Genomic DNA, 17921 nt, shown 5'->3' on the forward strand with positions numbered 1-17921 from the left:
TAAGAACATACAAAAAAATCTAAGAAATTATATTTCTCGTAAAGCCATCATTTTCAAGATGGCGTCCAATATGACTGCCATGAGCTTAAAATGGCTTTATGATACTGTTCAACCTAGAAAGGTGGTTTTGGTGTCTAAAACTAGGTTTCAGGGTTCAAGAAATATAGCTGAATCAGTGAAATTACCATCAGTTAATTATTTATTGCCAAATCAAAGATGGTGTCCATCCCATGGTGATGTTCCATTGTACTAAATTATGTTAAAAACAACTAAATATTGCAGTTGTGAGAGGGAATCTGTGAACTTATGGTGATTCATATGGGGACCGGGGGGCCACAAATGGCCACTTAGTGGCCATTTTGGATATTTTCTTACACACTTGCACTATATTCTGTTTATTGAATTTCTAATTTCCTTAGAATCTATGTATGTAAACATGGTTTTAAATCTTTAGGTAATTTACAAAGGAACCCTTTGTGTTCCATCTTTCATTAAAACCGAAGTACATCTTATGTCACATATAGTCACTATGTTGTCACTGCCTGTAATAGAAAAATATTCTAGATATGCTAATTTTAACAACCTTTCTGAACAATATATAGTCTGAGCTTTATCCCAACCATTTTTCAGAGAGAGGGTCAATAATAAGAGAACCATCAGTTTGAAGTAGAATGCTTCATTCGGATTTTGAAAACTGTGTTTTGGCTTGTGGTTATAAAAGGAGTGATAACACACGGATAGCTACCACCGATGCAAGGCTATCACATTTTTCCTAGCTCTAGGGGTGTATACCTACCCAAAAATCACTATGAGAATTATTCCCCCCAGATGATACTGATGACCCCATATTTGGGGTCCTGGCTCACGGACTACTTAGCTGAGAGAGTGATAAAGCAGGAACCCCCATTATATTGTAAAAAACTGTTTTTTTTACTTTCAGAGAAAGCCTTACATGCAACTTCACGCTTTCACACACACACACACACACACACACACACACACTCACACTCACTCACACTCACACTCAGAGCTTACTGCTACACTGTGCTTGGTGTCCACAGTCACTCCAGTGTCTCCAGAGAGGAAGTGCAGCTCCAGGCATGTGGTCGTTGCGGGTCTGCTAGGTCTCCTCCTATTGGCTGGAATCACGGTTGGAGTTTACAGTAAGTATTCACCAATCACATGCTGTGTGTGTGTGGGGGGGGGGTGTGTAGACCCACCCTCACTCCACTGCTGCCCAATAGCATTAGTTTTCCTGTTTAATTTGGTACCGTAAATCCAAGATAGTGGATTTGAATTCCCTGAAATTCACGTCCCCTTAGTTCAGATTTGTATAGTCTAACCTCATGTACTGTGTGCTGGTTTATGCTATATGTACAGTAGGTCGTCTAGATATCTTAACACATATTCATTTTCTGTTTCTGAAAAAAACTAAACAATGGAGCTTGTTGCACAAAATTAATTAACTAATTTCAAGACCAGGTGATATTAACTAACTTCTGTACCAACGTTCCTTACCGAAAACAAAAGTAAAGTGGAACTGAGCCTGTGAGCCAATTAGATCTAAGCAGAAAATAGGACTAGACCAAAGTGGGAGGGGCCGCTGCACTGGTATTTCCCCCTCACATTGTTGAAGTAGATTGATCCATTCCATTCACAGGCAGGCAGGCAGCGGTGTGCTGTCTGATTCATGCTGTCATACGACGGTGTCACGCCGTGAACATGGCAGACATACAAGCCCACAATGCGTTGCGGATAAGACACTTTGAGGGCTTGTAGATCTGTTATGTTGGCTGTGCAACACCGCCGTACGACAGACCTTGGTGCGGTCCTGGACCTGGACAGTCAGCTCTCATTCAAGGCACACATTGCAGCGGCCACTCAACCTCTTGAAACAAACACTGATTGGAGTCAGACCTGTATGTTTTTACAACATAAATCCATGTATTTATTACAAGTAGCCTAGATGACTAGACTATTATTTACTATTATGTTAGAGAGAAAAACAATTAAAAATGTAAAAGCTTTTGGTAACCTGAATTTTCATTTAGTTTCACTCAGAACATATTGTTTTAAATTGGCGTGGCTACCGATTCAGGGGCCGAAGCCAGGCTAAGATTTTGGAGATCAACTTGTACAACTAAAGGCTGAGATGTTTTTCCCTTTGTTTTTCTGTTATGTTTAAATGTAAACTGCATGAGTATTTATGATTGATTTAATGCTAATGCTGGGATGATTTCAGTCCTCCTTGCTCAGCTGTCCACCCTAGAAATGAGGCTCAACGCCACTGAGAGACACAATGCAGGTATTATAACTTCATGTTTAGTAATTAAATGTTCTAACTTTATCCTTCAATTAACTGCTTCTCCTTTGAAGTGAGGACAATTATAATTGCTGAGGTATTACTTCCATTGTAGATTATGCTGATATTGTCTAACAGAACACCACAGATACTCTTCTCAAGACTCTTAATGTATTGTTTTATTCCCCATGTAGATTTGTACTGAGGTGTCCATACAGAACACATCATTGTTCTTTGTATAGTTGGCTGCAGCCTTAAGGCAAGAAAGCAACTTCACTGATATCTATTCCTTTTAAAATGTGTTTTGTCCTTCTTGTCTTCTGAACTGCCTTCTTGTCCAAGACCTTCAGACCAACATGGAGGCCTTGAAGACAGACATCAAAGGTAAATAGAACAGAAGGATGTTCAGTGGATGCAGGTATGGAGGACAGAGTTGAAAAATGTCATAATTTACTTTAGTGTTAATTTATGTTAATTACTTCATTTGAGTTCGGAGAATAGTTTTGATGTTGATCAATATAATCCACATGGGAAAGCTTACCTACTCAAATGAAACTGCAGGAGTAATTGATTTAATTTTAATTGATTGATTGAAATCCTTAACAGAAGTTGAAAGGATGACACAATAAGCACTAAGGGCTTGTTTCCATTATGGTCCTGGGTATTCAATTCATCAAGACATTTAAAGACATACAATAATATGCTATGTACAAGTCATAATCAAATAAACATGGGGGGACCTTCTTGTGGTTAAACTACAAATATGTACAAAAGTATGTAAAGAGTAAAACAGTTGAGGATGGGGGGTCTGACTTAGTAGACTTTCCTAGGTCCAGTTATCAGTGGTAGACAGGTGCTCTTTGAATGTTGAAGGAGGGTAAGGAGTTACACTTTTTGATGATTGCTGGAAGGGCATTTTGGTGGCATAGCAGTAGAACGAGTGTGTCCCCATGTTTGTGCCAAAAAAAGAAGAGAGAAAACCAACTCTGGACTCCTGAATCACTTTCCTGTCTAGCGTCAGGGTCTGGAGCTCTACAGTGTTGTTAGCTAAGCTGTCACCCCGTAGTGCGTCTACGTAGGTGGTGCACCTCTTTCCTCTCCTGGTTTTGTCCTGGGTTGGTTCCCATAGTGTCAGTTCTGGGTGCCTGACGTAGTGCCCTGCCAGCCTCATCCTTCTCTCTCTCTCACCTTGTCTGTGACCCGTGGTAGGTTCCCATAGAGGACCATGTTTCTGATGTGGTCCGTCCATGTGACACCTAGGGCCATTCGTAGCATTCTTGTGTAGACGCCATTCAGGGCCACGGACAACATAATTATACGTTCTGACGGCTGACTGGGGGTCTCCATCAAAAGTATTTAATACAGCATCACAATCATTTTAACCACTTTATACGTTCACATCGTGCCGCGCTGTGAGCTTGTACATCTGCTATTTGTGAACATTTTAGAGTAATATCGAAAATGCTTTTAACATATCTTCTCTTCTGGGGTCCCTGGCACAAAACCTTTTTAGATGGGGGTCCACGGCCAAATACACATCAATTTGGGGGTCCTATTCATATTTAAAAAAACATTTAAAATAGTGAAAATAGCAGATCTACAAATAGCTTGTAGATCTGATATTTTCACTGTTTTTGTGCAACACTCTTGTATGATGAAATAAGATATTAATTTACAAAAAAACTGAAAAAGCCTAAATATGGAGATGCAAGGTTTTTGCCTGACAACAACGATATGCTGTAATAAGAATAATGTGATATTTAATAGTATAATGAATGATTTTATAAAGATATAAATAATGTGTTAATAAATAGTAAAATATATGCTTTTATCGTCACTGTCAAGTGAAAACCTTGTATGTCCAAAACCATTCATTTTTTATTACTATTTTTAAAAACTTGGAGGTCTCCATCAAAAGTATTTAATACAGCATCACAATCATTTTAACCACTTTATCCATTTATACGTTCACATCATGAACAAGCTTGTACATCTGCTATTTGTGAACATTTTAGAATAATATCGAAAATGCTTTTAACATAAATCTTCTTGGGGTCCAGGCCAGGTCCAGATAATTCAGACCAGACTCAGTACCAGTGTCGACCAGGTGGTGAACTTGAAGAAAGAAAGTGGAGGTAATTAGACCAGAATGATGTGCAGTCAATCCATGTATGAGAGGATAGTGTTGAAAAATGTCTTACTTTATAATTAATTCAGTTGAGCTCAGAGATCTGATCTTGTTTTCATCATGTTATTTATTGTGTGTTTGATCCATATAATCCACTCGTAGGAGCATTTTGATTGAATATTCATGTTGTATTGATTGAATATTCATGTTGTATTGATTGAATATTCATGTTGTATTGATTGAATATTCATGTTGTGTTGTATTGAATATTCATGTTGTATTGATTGAATATTCATGGTGTATTGATTTAATATTCATGGTGTATTGATTTAATATTCATGTTGTATTGATTTAATATTCATGTTGTATTGATTTTATATTCATGTTGTATTGATTGAATATTCATGGTTTATTGATTGAATATTCATGTTGTATTGATTGAATATTCATGTTGTATTGATTGAATATTCATGGTGTATTGATTTAATATTCATATTGTATTGATTTCAGCTCATGGTGCTCAGCTGTCCACAGTACAAAGGAGGCTGTCTGTCGCTGAGGACGAAGTGCAGAAACTGTCCAGTAAGTATGTTTATCAAATATAAAAGTTGAATCATTATGTCCCACCTGGTTATGTAATACCTGTTGTACCAGCCTGTCTGTGTCCCTTTCATACCCATATATGGAGATCCCTGATGTCATCAGTATATGCCTATACTGTATACGGGCATGCCCATATATGGTGATAGCGGTTGGATCGATGGTTCTGAACAATCGGTTCTCCATATATGCCAATTAATGAATGAATAAATGAATTAATGTTTATTTTGAACTTAAAAATGTAAAAACAACAACAAAAGTACACAAACAACAAAAGTCCAAATACACTTCAATTTGGGGGTCCTTGACACGATGAAGTTTGAGAACCACTGCTATATATGGTCATATGAACCACTGCTATATATGGTCATATGAACCACTGCTATGTATGGTCATATGAACCACTGCTATATATGGACGGTTCTTGTATTTATATATTGTCTCATCGTCTCTGTCAGGTGGAAACCTTGTATGTCCAAAACCATTCCTTTATTATTATTTAAAAAAACATTTAAAATAGTGAAAATAGCAGATCTACAAATAGATTGTAGATCTGATATTTTTGCTGTTTTTGTGCAACACTCTTGTATGATGAAATAAGATATTAATTTACAAAAAGTCTAAATATGGAGATGCAAGGTTTTTGCCTGACAACAACATGAATAATTTGATATTTAATAGTATAATAAATGTTTTTATAAATAATGTGTTAATAAATAGTTAAATATATGCTTTTATCGTCACTGTCAAGTGAAAACCTTGTATGTCCAAAACCATTCCTTTTGTATTAATATTTTAAAAAACTTAAAATAGTGAAAATAGCACATCTACAAAGAGCTTGTAGATCTGATATTTTCACTATTCTGACACTCTTGTATGATGAAGTAAGGCATTCATTTACAAAAAAGGCATAAAAAGTCTAAATATGCAGATGCAAGGTTTTCTGCCCGACAACAACGATATGTCGCTGTATGTCCAAAATCATTCCTTTTTTATTATCATTTAAAAACATTTTAAGATGGTGAAAATAGAAGATCTACAAGCTCATTGTGTTGTGAGCTTGTAGATCTGATATTTTCACCATCTTTGCAACACTCTTGTATGATGAAGTAGGGCGTTAATTTATGGAAAAAATATGGAGATATGAGGTTTCTGCCCGACAACAACTTTATAATCATATACATAATTAGATAATTAATAGTATAAAATATTCTTTTATAACAAAATAAATAACGTGATAATGCTCCTGTGTTGACAGACCAACCAAAGGTGGCCTTCTCTGCTGGGTTGATGGATGTAGGTTATGGATATGTTGGACCATTTAGTTCTGAAACCACTCTGGTTTATAAGAGAGTCTTCACTAACATCGGCAACGCCTACAATACATCTACAGGTAGGTGGTGATTATGTTAATGAGTTCTACATTAAGTGAATAATTAAATTATGTTAATTATACCTTTACATTAAGTGATGACATTAAAGGGAAATTTTGGACCACGGTTTTCTTACCTTTTCTATGATGTTATGATATCTTCCCGGGTCCGCCACAGCTTAAAATGTGTGCCAATAGGCCTTGTGCTAGATCATGTATTTTAATAGTTTTTTTTTGGTGAGATCTGACGTTCATAGTTACAGAACACTATGCAACCGAGAAAAAAAAAACGGAGGTCTGGCTAGACGAGATTGAAATCTCGAGATCTCAATCTCACCAAAAAAAGCTATTAAAATACATGATCTAGCGCAAGGCCTATTGGCGCATGTTTTAAGCTGTGGCGGACCCGTGACGGAGTTATGTAATTTTTCTACTGTACCATTCATCCTAAGATATCATAACCTCATAGAAAAGGTAATAAAACCTTGGTCCAAAATTTCCCTTTAATTGTGTCAATGAGTTTTACATAAGTGAATACGTTCATTATGTTAATGAGCTCTACATTAAGTGAATAAGTTCATTATGTTAATGAGCTTAACACAGTCAATTATGTCTCGCCAACTAATGACAACTTACATCTCTGTGAAAACATCAGTAACAGCATGTGAAGGGTTAACTCTGCTGTGTCATTACAGGCTAAAATGTTCACACTCTTCTAAAATATATGTGAGCTTGTAGATCCGCGCTACGTGCCGCGCTACGAGCTTGTAGATCTGCTAATTTTTTAATAGCCAAAGAAATCTAAAATGACAGATGCTTCCCGCGATTGAATGGGTTAAAAGCATCAACATGACGTGTGTGTGTGTTTTCTAGGTTATTTTCGATCTCCAGTGAAAGGAGTTTATTACTTCAGATTCACTGCAGCTACCACTGGAACATCAAAAAAAGAGCATATGTTTATCACCATGTATAAACATAATCAGCCACTCATTCAAAACTATGGACAGAATAATCATGACGGTTTTGAATACATTTCTAATGGAGTGATAGTAGAGATGGAGCAGGGAGACACAGTAGACATGAGGTTAAATGGTTTTAGTGGTAGTTCCTACAGGCTCTTTGATAAAAACTCACAGAATCACAACACATTCAGTGGTTTTCTGCTTTATTCTATGTAATACTGACACGGCTGGAAACTCACTGAGTACATTTACTCAAATACTCTGTTGTTAGTACTTCTTCCACCACTGGTCATATTCTCGTATTCATGTTGTCAATAAAGACATTCTAAAGCACTGTAGTGTCTATTGTATGTTTTAATGATAATTTTAACCAGTTTATCATATTTTTATTGTATTATATTTATATTATTGCATAAATCTGTATATCGTTGCTGTTGTGCAGAAACCTTGTATCTCCATATTTCTTCTGTATAAGTGTTATATTTGATCTCCACTATTAATGCCCCTACGCTAAAACGTAGCTAAAATAGCTGATCTACAAGCTCACAACGTGTCCATCCTGCAGATCTGCTATTTTCAAAAACTTGAACAAATTTTTTTTTTAAGTGAAATTTTGCTTGTTTTATAAATATTGAACCAATGAAAAGTATGAACAAGAGCATGTTACCTAAATCATTTATTAACATTGTCTCATATGATAGAATATTTACACCAGCAACTGAACAAACTAAATAAACACTAAACTATGACTAAATATACTGACAATTTCATCAAAAAATAAATAAAATAAAGACTAGATTAAAATGTTAGAGGACTAGTGGACAAGAGATCCAGTAGAACTAAGACGAGTCATTTAATGCTTCCGAAAATAGCCGATCTACAAGCTCACAAGTCACAATGCGTCGGCTATTTTCATTATCAATATAAGTATCAATCAGCCATTACGCCATTAATCAAGGCCTGCCAAACTTTTCAATGTAGATTTAGTGGGATCTAGAGAGCACTTTCCTGTAAAGCCTTGTACAGCATGAGGAGAATGTGGAAATGGGAGATGATGACCTCAATAGGCGGCTGTTTGTGGCTCCAGTAGAATCAGTACTGAAAATAGCTTTATTAAAACAATTAACTACTGTTATTTCAACCCGATCTCACACGACTTAGTAAACATTGCACAGAGTGTCATTCCCTGCATAGACAACTGGAAAACACGAAAATCCGTGCATAGCCGCCTCACATCTCCCCCATTGACTAAACCATTTCGGAGGCGCGCAGTCTCAAGGGAACTGGAGCCACGTGAGGGACCACTGAGTGAGCTAAAGCGAACAAGTTGCCGTCCCGAACGTTGCGCTGTTTGAGTTATGTACCGATAGGTGTAAGCAACCCCGGCTAATAAGGATGGATCTCAAACTGATTTTAGAAAGTTTATTCCTGGAACCACCGTAAGAACTGTAGGTGGGAAAGCACAGAAAAATAGTACAAACATCAATATGGCTAGTGACAAACACATCATAAACCATACTGAAATAAAGCTGAATGCTCTATAAGAAATGAAAAGTGACACAGATGAATCAATGTTGACAATATGGCCTGTGTTACAATTACTTCAGCAAGAATTGTTTTTAAACCAAAATGACAATCTCTCTTTAGAGTGCAAAACATATGAAATAGGTAATTACTGCAATTATCTTAATCACAAAGAAAATAGCTTTTAACTTATTAAACCACAACAATGAATGAAATGTAAGTCATTATTTGTATAATACATCTCCTTTTAGCAAACATGAAATGTACCTTTTACTCCATGCACGGTTATTATGAATTACAATCTAAACCCATATTTATTTATTTAATATTCACGTTACTGAGGCTTTTCAATGGGTCTAGAATAGATTAGCAGAAAGACATTCAAAGTGACTATTAACTTGGTGATTATGAATCCACAATGGACACAAAGTAACAAGAGATGCAAATAACACAATACAGCAATGATAGACAATACCTTGTGCCCTTAGCCAGGTGCTTAACCAAAATAAACCTTTCGGTTGGAACATGGACATGCTCCTCTGTTATGTTCATTCATTCTGACGTGCTTCAATGCAAAGACGCGCTAAAACTACACAGTGCAGTGACATCCTTCCTGTTTCAGGCATTTTCAAAATAAAAGCTTTTACTATAACAGACTAATAAAAACGAACTCAAATACAAATCTTTCAAGCAAAACAATGTAAAGGTGTCAGTTGAGGCATGAACAATAAAACATTATATATCCAAAGTAAACAATAAAAGGACCCAAATAAAGTGATAAACTATAAAACTTGGCAAAAGTCCACAGTAATGTATCTTTGAAAGTCCACTGGTTTGGCAAGTTTAGGGTGACAATAGCGCCGCCTTCTGGCCAGGAGGTGCATCTGGTGGACCTTCTTCCTAGAAAATAACACTAAATACTGGTGACACTTTTTTATGCAAGGCAGTGCTTAAGTGGTTCGTTACAATAGGCACAGAATCGTACATGTTGTGGGGACTGCTCTGCTTCCGGGTTACAACTGGTTACACCCACCGTGGGACTCGCCGTAGCCTACATATGCACAGATTTTCGGGGTTTCTAGGCGACTGCACGGAATAACGTGCACTGGGTCCGTGCAATATATACTAAATTGTGTGAGATCAGGCTGGTTATTATATCAGGTGAAACCTGCAGTGAGGGTTTAATCCATCAGAGTGAGATGTTTGAGCCCAGCAGCAACGATGACGCAACACACAGAAAAGTCTCCATTTCTGGTCAGACGAGGGAGGAGCCAGGCCTGGAGCCAAACCACAGTGCCTAGAGCCTCCTAGTGTCGCCAACAGTTGCAACATCGCAACTTTCCTGGCCTGGCATTGGTCGGACCGATGGCGTGGATCCATGCATGTTGCAGGTTGTAAATGCAGCATGCATGGATCTGCGTCGTCGGTCTAAGGCTAACCCTAACCTAACCTCGCATCACCAGTCTTTCCACCTCGGAGGAAAACCTGGTCTGCGTTACTAAAGACCCATATGATCCGGTCTAGGCCACGCCTACTGACAAAAAAAAGAAAAAAAAGAATCCTCTTTCCGGATTCTGCCCATCCGATTTTGCGGTGCCGCTTTGTTTTGGTTCCCCAATCCCTATTTAAATGGAATAGAATTTCCCCGTGGGATAATACAGACGCTAAATAGTCTCCGGATAGTGCACGCACATTTACATTTTAAAAAATAAGCTAAACTATGCCGCATCAAGGATTTTATTAGGACGGACCTATTTTGGGGTGAGACGTCTTTCCGGTTCTGCCCATCCGGCCACTTTTTTTTTTTTTTACTTCCGCTCCCGACCGGATCATATACCCGAAAAGGAATGCTGCCCAGGCTACCCTAACCCCCCAATTAGCACTGTCTCTTAACTACCCTCAAGAGAGACAGTAGGGGGCAGTAGCATGCCACTGGGACACAGGCAGGGATCTGATCAGCCTCGGTCGGTCGCCTGGAGGAGGGTGTCTGTTGCAAGACCCCAAACACCCAGTGACTCCAGGTAACAACACTGATGATGTGTCCAAGTGCATCAGTTCGTTTTATTGACTATCAATAATTACAAGATTTTTGAGAGAGTTTTCGTTTGCACTATTGTAGACTTTAGGGAAGAAATATGTGCTCATTCACATAATATGAACTGAGATAATTGAAATTAAATGCTGGCCTCAGAAGGCATTCTAATGAATATAGATCACATCTCCGAGACCATAGGGGAATATATGATAGTTCTAAAAAGGTTAAATACCTGGATGTAGGCCTACTGATCATTCTTGATTTTGATGTTATTTATTTTTGGGCGGTTGGTCCACAATATTACTTTTCTTTAAGTGAACTTCCATCACTGTGATGACCACTGTGACCAGACTGACCACACCGCCCACTTCATACTGGGTGTGATTTTTTTTTAATTACATTTCTTATTTTGTCCTCAAGAGGGCTCCGTTGTCCACTTTAGTTCAGATGTATAGAATCAACTATATCTCTGCTCCAAGTGCACTTCATTGAGAAAAGGTAAAGTGTGTGTGTGTGTGTGTGTAAAGCATGTACAGAGGGGGGGGGGGGGTCTGCCCAACACCCTTGGCCCTTATCAAGAGGAAGATTTGACAAATAATTTCACTCATAATTATTATTTATAATGACATAATTAAAATGAGCTGGCTGCCATCAGTCACTTTTAGTTTCACTTTTCACCTACAGTACGCAGTGATGATGTCATAATGCCCCTCCCACCTCGTTAATCTTGCAGCTGCATCCAAACATCTTGAGATCTTGAGATGAATAAATTGTTGCTTTTACACTTCAGGTGTGTGTGTGTGTGTGTGTGTGTGTGTGTGTGTGTGTGTGTGTGTGTGTGTGTGTGTGTGTGTGTGTGAGAGAGTGTTGTATAAAACAGTGAATGTATGGAATGTGTTGTGTGAGTGTTGTATAAAACAGACCTGATAACATATCATGCAGTCTAAACAGTATTATATCAAAAAATAATTAATCTGTATAAACTTTAGGATGTCTGGTCAACAAATGAACCAGGCATCTGTCTACATAACATGGTCTAATACAAAATGTAACCTTTGCATAAGCCTGCAAGGTCGTCAAGGCTGCATGACTTTATCTTTTAGCCGTTTCTCCTCTTGTTCTTTCTGCTTTTTCCTAAACTAACCATCTGATGTCTTAGAACAGTTGTTCTGATCCATTTAGTAGCTACTGTACAAAGTTACAGGCGCACTAGATCACTGGTTCTCAACCTGTAAGCTGGGACCCTCTGGTGGGCTGCGAGGGTATTGCAAGTGGGCCTTGCAATACCTGCTGATTCAGACAGAATGTCCTGACAGACAGACAGTATAGGTCAGAATCAGCTTTCAAATCAGCCAGTTATAGCACCACCATGAGACAGATTTAGCAATACAAATGTTTTAATGTTATGACCCCTAGGGGTCATATGTGTATGTCCCTGTGTGGTGTCTTGCCCTGTGTGTGTCTTTCTCTCCTCATTGGTGTGTGTGTGAGCTCTAGTAGTGATGAGTGACTGATTGAGTACCAGCTGGTGTGAATGGTGACTGAGTGGTGTCTGAGTGTGAGTGGTTAACTGTTAGGTGGAACCAGGCTGGTGATTGGCTCCTGTGTGGTGGACTCCTCTATAAAGCTGGCTGGTGATTGGTTCCTGTGTGGTGGACTCCTCTATAAAGCTGGCTGGTGATTGGCTCCTGTGTGGTGGACTCCTCTATAAAGCTGGCTGGTGATTGCTTCCTGTGTGGTGGACTCCTCTATAAAGCTGGCTGGTGATTGGCTCCTGTGTCGTGGACTCCTCGATAAAGCTGGCTGGTGATTGGCTCCTGTGTGGTGGACTCCTCTATAAAGCTGGCTGGTGATTGGCTCCACATTCCCACATTCCCACTTGGCCAAGGAGGAAACTCCATCTTTCACATTTTTTCAAATCTCCTCATGGTGGCACTACAACAGCCCATCATGACGCAACTTAGGCCCTGTTTGTGCCATGTTTACATTTTCTGTCATAGTGTGTTTTCTTCAAAACACAGTTTTTGCTACTACAGACTCCTACAGATTTCGTCCAGAACTTCCACAAATTGGTACACATTATTTCTGGGGTCATGTGATCAAGATGTATGAGTCAAGAATTTTCAGATCCCATTCCAATTGGCTATGACTGCCTTCCAAAGTTTGCAGGCCCCATAGGTAGGCAACCTGCCCTGGTGGAGACCTGTGCTCCGAGGAGCACACTTTTCTAGTTATTATTTATCCAGAATGTTTCTTGTTGGAGTCAATAGAAACAGTCCGCACTCATAAGGTGAATTGTCTTTCAATTGTTTAATTTTACAGCAGCAGTCATGAGTCATGACAAACGAACACGTAAACGCTGATGAAGGCCTGCTGCCTGAGTAGCTGAAACGTGTGCGTTTGTCATGACTGCTGCTGCTGTAAATTATAAACTTCAAAGCATCTCTCACCTCCCTTAGTTAGAGCGAGACTCTTAACAGCTTGGTTCAGTGGTGTAAACAGAACCACCTGTAACTCAACATTGCCAAAACGAAGGAGATGGTGGTGGATTTTAGTCAGAAGGGGGCTCCCCCCTTGTCTCCTGTTTCCATGGAGGGAGAGGATATGGATGTGGAGGTGGTCCAGAGCTACGAGTATCTTTGCGTGCAATTGGTCAATAAACTGGACTGGACTGGGAACACAGATGTCCTTTATAGTCTAGGACCTGGCTAAGATATGTATGCACTTAATTTAGGAGAGAATATCTCAACTGTTCTAGGCTAATATGACCCCAGGGAACAATTTAGGAACTTTGACTAATTCTCTATCCGGGACGAAATACCTGAAAATGACCACGCCCTTTTTAAAATGACCATAACCGGTGCACTGCTTCCAACCTGGCTCTATCTGCTAAACTGTTGGAGCTGCAGATTTACCGAGATGCTAAAAGTGTTCAGAATACTTGTTTAGGGAAACATAGTAAAGTATGAACAATTTCTAAATTTATATTTTATGACAAAACAGCTAAAAGAAACCACTGAAAACATACAGTCCAGGGCCATATGGGATATTTTTGCACGAATCAATCTAAGAGCACCACATTTGTCCCAGATGTAACCCAGGGCATGCTCTAATGATTTAGCAAGGGTGCCCGAGCCAGCGTCCTTCAGGGTCATCATAGTGGCCAAATCCAATATGGCCGCCACCTGACAACATTTTTGGCTATAACGTTTGAACCACACGTCTTTTGACAATTAGAAACATGTTTGAATGCTTATCTTTATGATTTCATCTATCTAGAGGACACTAATTTGATTATCACAAATATGGCCACTATGTTATGAAACAACCAATGTATCTTACAATGTAATTTTATTGAAACAATAGAATGATTTAACTAATTCCTAATGATACAGCTACAGCTAATACAGTATGTTCAACAATGCTCAGCATAAAATGTAATACTATATAGTATTACTATTCTATACACCATTGACTAGTATTATATCATACTAGTCAAAGGTGTATAGCATTGTTTACAATTATGTTTATATCACATTATGGTCTTGGTGTTACAACAGCTTTACTGGCACCTGCAAGATAGGTCCAGTAAGGTTCACAAGTCTTAGTCATGGAGTCCCAGTACCAGCCCAACCTATTTGAATCTGGGACGTTTTGTTGGATGGAGGTTGTCTGATTCCAATAGAAGCTGGTCTGCAGCAGTGTTTACATGCTGAATCAGTGCAGCTTGGGTGGGAGGAATGTTCTTGAGGGACTGAGAAAATCCACTGTCAAGATTCATCTACTCTGCTGTGGCCACCACGGCTCCTGCTGTATATGATGATGACCATACACTCCAATCTTTGGATATGGCCATTGGAGTTGATCTTTTCAGGCTCCAAGGGGAGGGTGACCAGGGTTTCTTTGAGATACCTGCACTCCTTTTCCCATAGTCAGGGAAGGCTTATGTTGGTCAAATGGTACCAGCTCCCTTGAGAACCTTCCTCCCACCCAAGCGGCACTGATTCAGCATGTCAGAACCTGGGAACCTTACTGGACCCATCTTGCAGATGCCAGTAAAGCGTGTGTGTGTGTGTGTGTGTGTGTGTGTGTGTGTGTGTGTGTGTGTGTGTGTGTGTGTGTGTGTGTGTGTGTGTGTGTGTGTGTGTGTGTGTGTGTGTGTGTGTGTGTGTGTGTGTGTGTGTGTGTGTGTGTGTGTGTGTGTGTGTGTGTGTGTGTGTGTGTGTCTGGTGCAGTACAGTTATTGCAGTGCTGTTCTGTTGTTGTAGTAACACCGAGACAAATTCCTAGCAACCATTTTTTGTTTAGCAATTAACTTTTCTGATTCTAATTTAAATGTATTGTTCAAATTCCATACACCTTTGACTATTATGATAGTATTACATTTATGCTGAGCATTGATGTGCAAGTCATAGTGCTCTAGATGGATTCAATCATAAATATGAGCATTCCAATGTGTTTCTAATGCTCAAAAAGCATAAAGTAGACACCAAGTTTGCCAAAAATGACAAAGATTAAAGTAAGTAAAACACATTTTCAAAACCAATATTTATTTGAAATATGCAAAATAGAGGTCCAGCCACACCCAGCCATGAAGATAAGCATTCCAACATGTTTCTAATTGTAAAAAAAAACATGATTTAGACACCACGTTTGCGTTTATAGCTCATCTGGTTCAAAAGTTTTAGCCAAAACCTTTTTCAGGTGGTGGCCATATTGGATTTGGCCACAATGATGACCCATTGCTGGCTCAGGTACCCTTGCTAAATCATTAGAGCATGCCCTGGGTTACATTTAGGTGCTTTTAGACTGATTCACACAGAATATTCCTATAGCCCTGGACTGTAAAAAAAAAACTGGGGGCGTTTTTTTTAGCTATTCTGTCATAAAATATCAAATTAGAAATATTACACTTGTCTATGTTTCCCTAAACATAAGTATTCTGTAGCGTTAACTGTTTAGCAGATAGAGCCATGTTGGAAGTAATGCACCGGTTATGGTCATTTTAAAAAGGGCGTGGTCATTTTCAGGTATTTCGTCCCGGATAGAGAATTAGTCAAAGTTCCTAAATTGTTCCCCGGGGTCATATTAGCCAAGAACAGTTGAGATATTCTCTCCTAAATTAAGTGCATACATATCTTAGCTAGGTCCTCTACTATTAGAAGAAGGGCCAGAGCCGGCTTTACTTCCTGAGGAGGCTCAGCTCCTTTGGTGTTTGTAGGACTCTGCTGAACAGGGGCGGCCATAGCTGAGTGGTTAGTGAGCCCGCCTAGGGAGCCAGAGGCCCTGGTTGCCCCAGGTACGATTCCAGGCCACGCCAGCATATGTGTCGATGAAATGAAATTTGTCCCTGAGCAAGACTCTTAACCCCTAATTGCTCACAGGCCCTCATTGGAAACAAGCCCGCAAGGACTTTCATGAACGTCCTGTTAAAAGGAATTATCCTTATCCTAACATGTTCTACCAATCAGTGGTGGCCAGCGCAGTGGTATGTTGGGGGTTAATATCAAGGAAGGCGACAGCAGGAGGCTGAATAGGCTTATAGGCGCGCCGTGGAGTTTCTATCACCAGGTTTCCCGCGGTCCCTGCGCCGCGCGGGGTGTCTCTTAACTTAATGCCCGCCGCGGGGTGCTTAAGAGTGGGTCCACAGGACCACCTGGTGCGCCGGGTGTCCCCCTGTTCCAGTCATTGTTTGGTGGTGATGAGGTGGTCTGCAACTTGTTGTCATTATGCCCAACAACACACCAGAGAGGAAATCTACCTTTGGAGTCTTCAAATAGGTAAGACATGCATTATATTAGCCTGTTAATTATTGTTTATTGCTGCTGCTGCTGCTGCTGCTGCTGCTGCTGCTGCTGCTGCTGCTGCTGCTGCTGCTGCTGCCGTGCAGAGCGGCAGGCCTGTTGGATATTATCCATGTGCAATTTATTGTATTTTGTATTCTATTAGGGTTGTGAAAACGTTTGTAACTGAGGCTTATTGGACCTTTTTGTGTTAAAATGTGTGCGCGTGTCATTGACCGTCCATCTGCTGTGATTTGCATAATACACAGCTCTTTAACACATTCCATGCCAGAGTTTAATATCATAATGTACTCACCAGTGGCAGCGATTTATTGTTGTTTTTTTGTTTTTTTCACCTCGACACAGACCTCGCTAAATACCTTAAGATCACGCGTTCAACTGTTTGTAGACACACAGGGTAGCTGTGTGAGTGGCCCAGAGAAGAAATTTTCAATCGACGATCGTCCATTTTGCAGTAGTCGCAGTTTCTATTAAACAGCGTTCAGCGCGGAGAAAAACAACACAGAGATAATTAGCGGAAGCTTTAGAGCGGCGGCGGATGGGAACGAAAATCTTCGATTGACATTAATTTCCGTTTCCGGTGTGCTACAATGAAATGTGTCACTGTGAGGGAGGCATACAATGAAAAGTGTCACTGCGAGAAAAAAAAAGACCACTTTGCGTAGAACTACGCGACTGGCACGCTGCGCAATTATTTAGGTTCGCATAGAACTACGCGATTGGCACGCAATGTGTTCATTTCCAATACAGGTAACTGTAAATACTTTTAGGATTTTGCTGTATTTTGTCACATTTATTAATATAAATTGCTGCCACTGCCTGTCTCTCTCTCTCTCTCTCTCTCTCTCTCTCTCTTTCTCTCTCTCTCTCCCCTTTACAATGTTAATGTGTAGGGCCTACACAATAACATTGTATAGGCCAGGGAATCGTATTATTTTCACTGTTGTATTCCACTTAAATAAACAGAACTATCATTAGTCATACACCAGCTGAAAACATTGACTTGAGGAGCCATTCTCCATTAGTTTAGATGAGTTTCAATACATTTCCAGGAAGTAAGTTTAAAAGAAAACTGTCTCTGTTCAGGATTCAAATTCAAAAAAGCAAAAGTAGCAGATCTACAAGCTCTGGTGTGACATACAGTAAAGTACAGTAAGAGAAGTGAAGTGCATTTGGAGTGTGTGTGTGTGTGTG

The 17921-nt window shown here is 39.5% G+C and overlaps 1 protein-coding gene across 1 annotated transcript; it reads left to right on the plus strand.

Moving 5' to 3' along the window:
• Positions 1-2232: 2232 nt before the first annotated feature.
• On the plus strand, positions 2233-12776 carry LOC308085979 (uncharacterized protein; the record flags this gene model as incomplete). The annotated part of the gene is made up of 7 exons (XM_080429296.1): positions 2233-2305; positions 2645-2686; positions 4363-4437; positions 4941-5012; positions 6289-6423; positions 7276-7369; positions 12680-12776. 7 exons carry the CDS (start codon positions 2233-2235, stop codon positions 12774-12776), a joined length of 588 nt encoding a protein of 195 aa, XP_080285422.1.
• Positions 12777-17921: the final 5145 nt, after the last annotated feature.

The sequence above is a fragment of the Gymnoscopelus braueri genome (genome assembly GCF_963280865.1).
Source record: "Gymnoscopelus braueri genome assembly, chromosome: 5".
Taxonomy (NCBI): Eukaryota; Metazoa; Chordata; class Actinopteri; order Myctophiformes; family Myctophidae; genus Gymnoscopelus; species Gymnoscopelus braueri.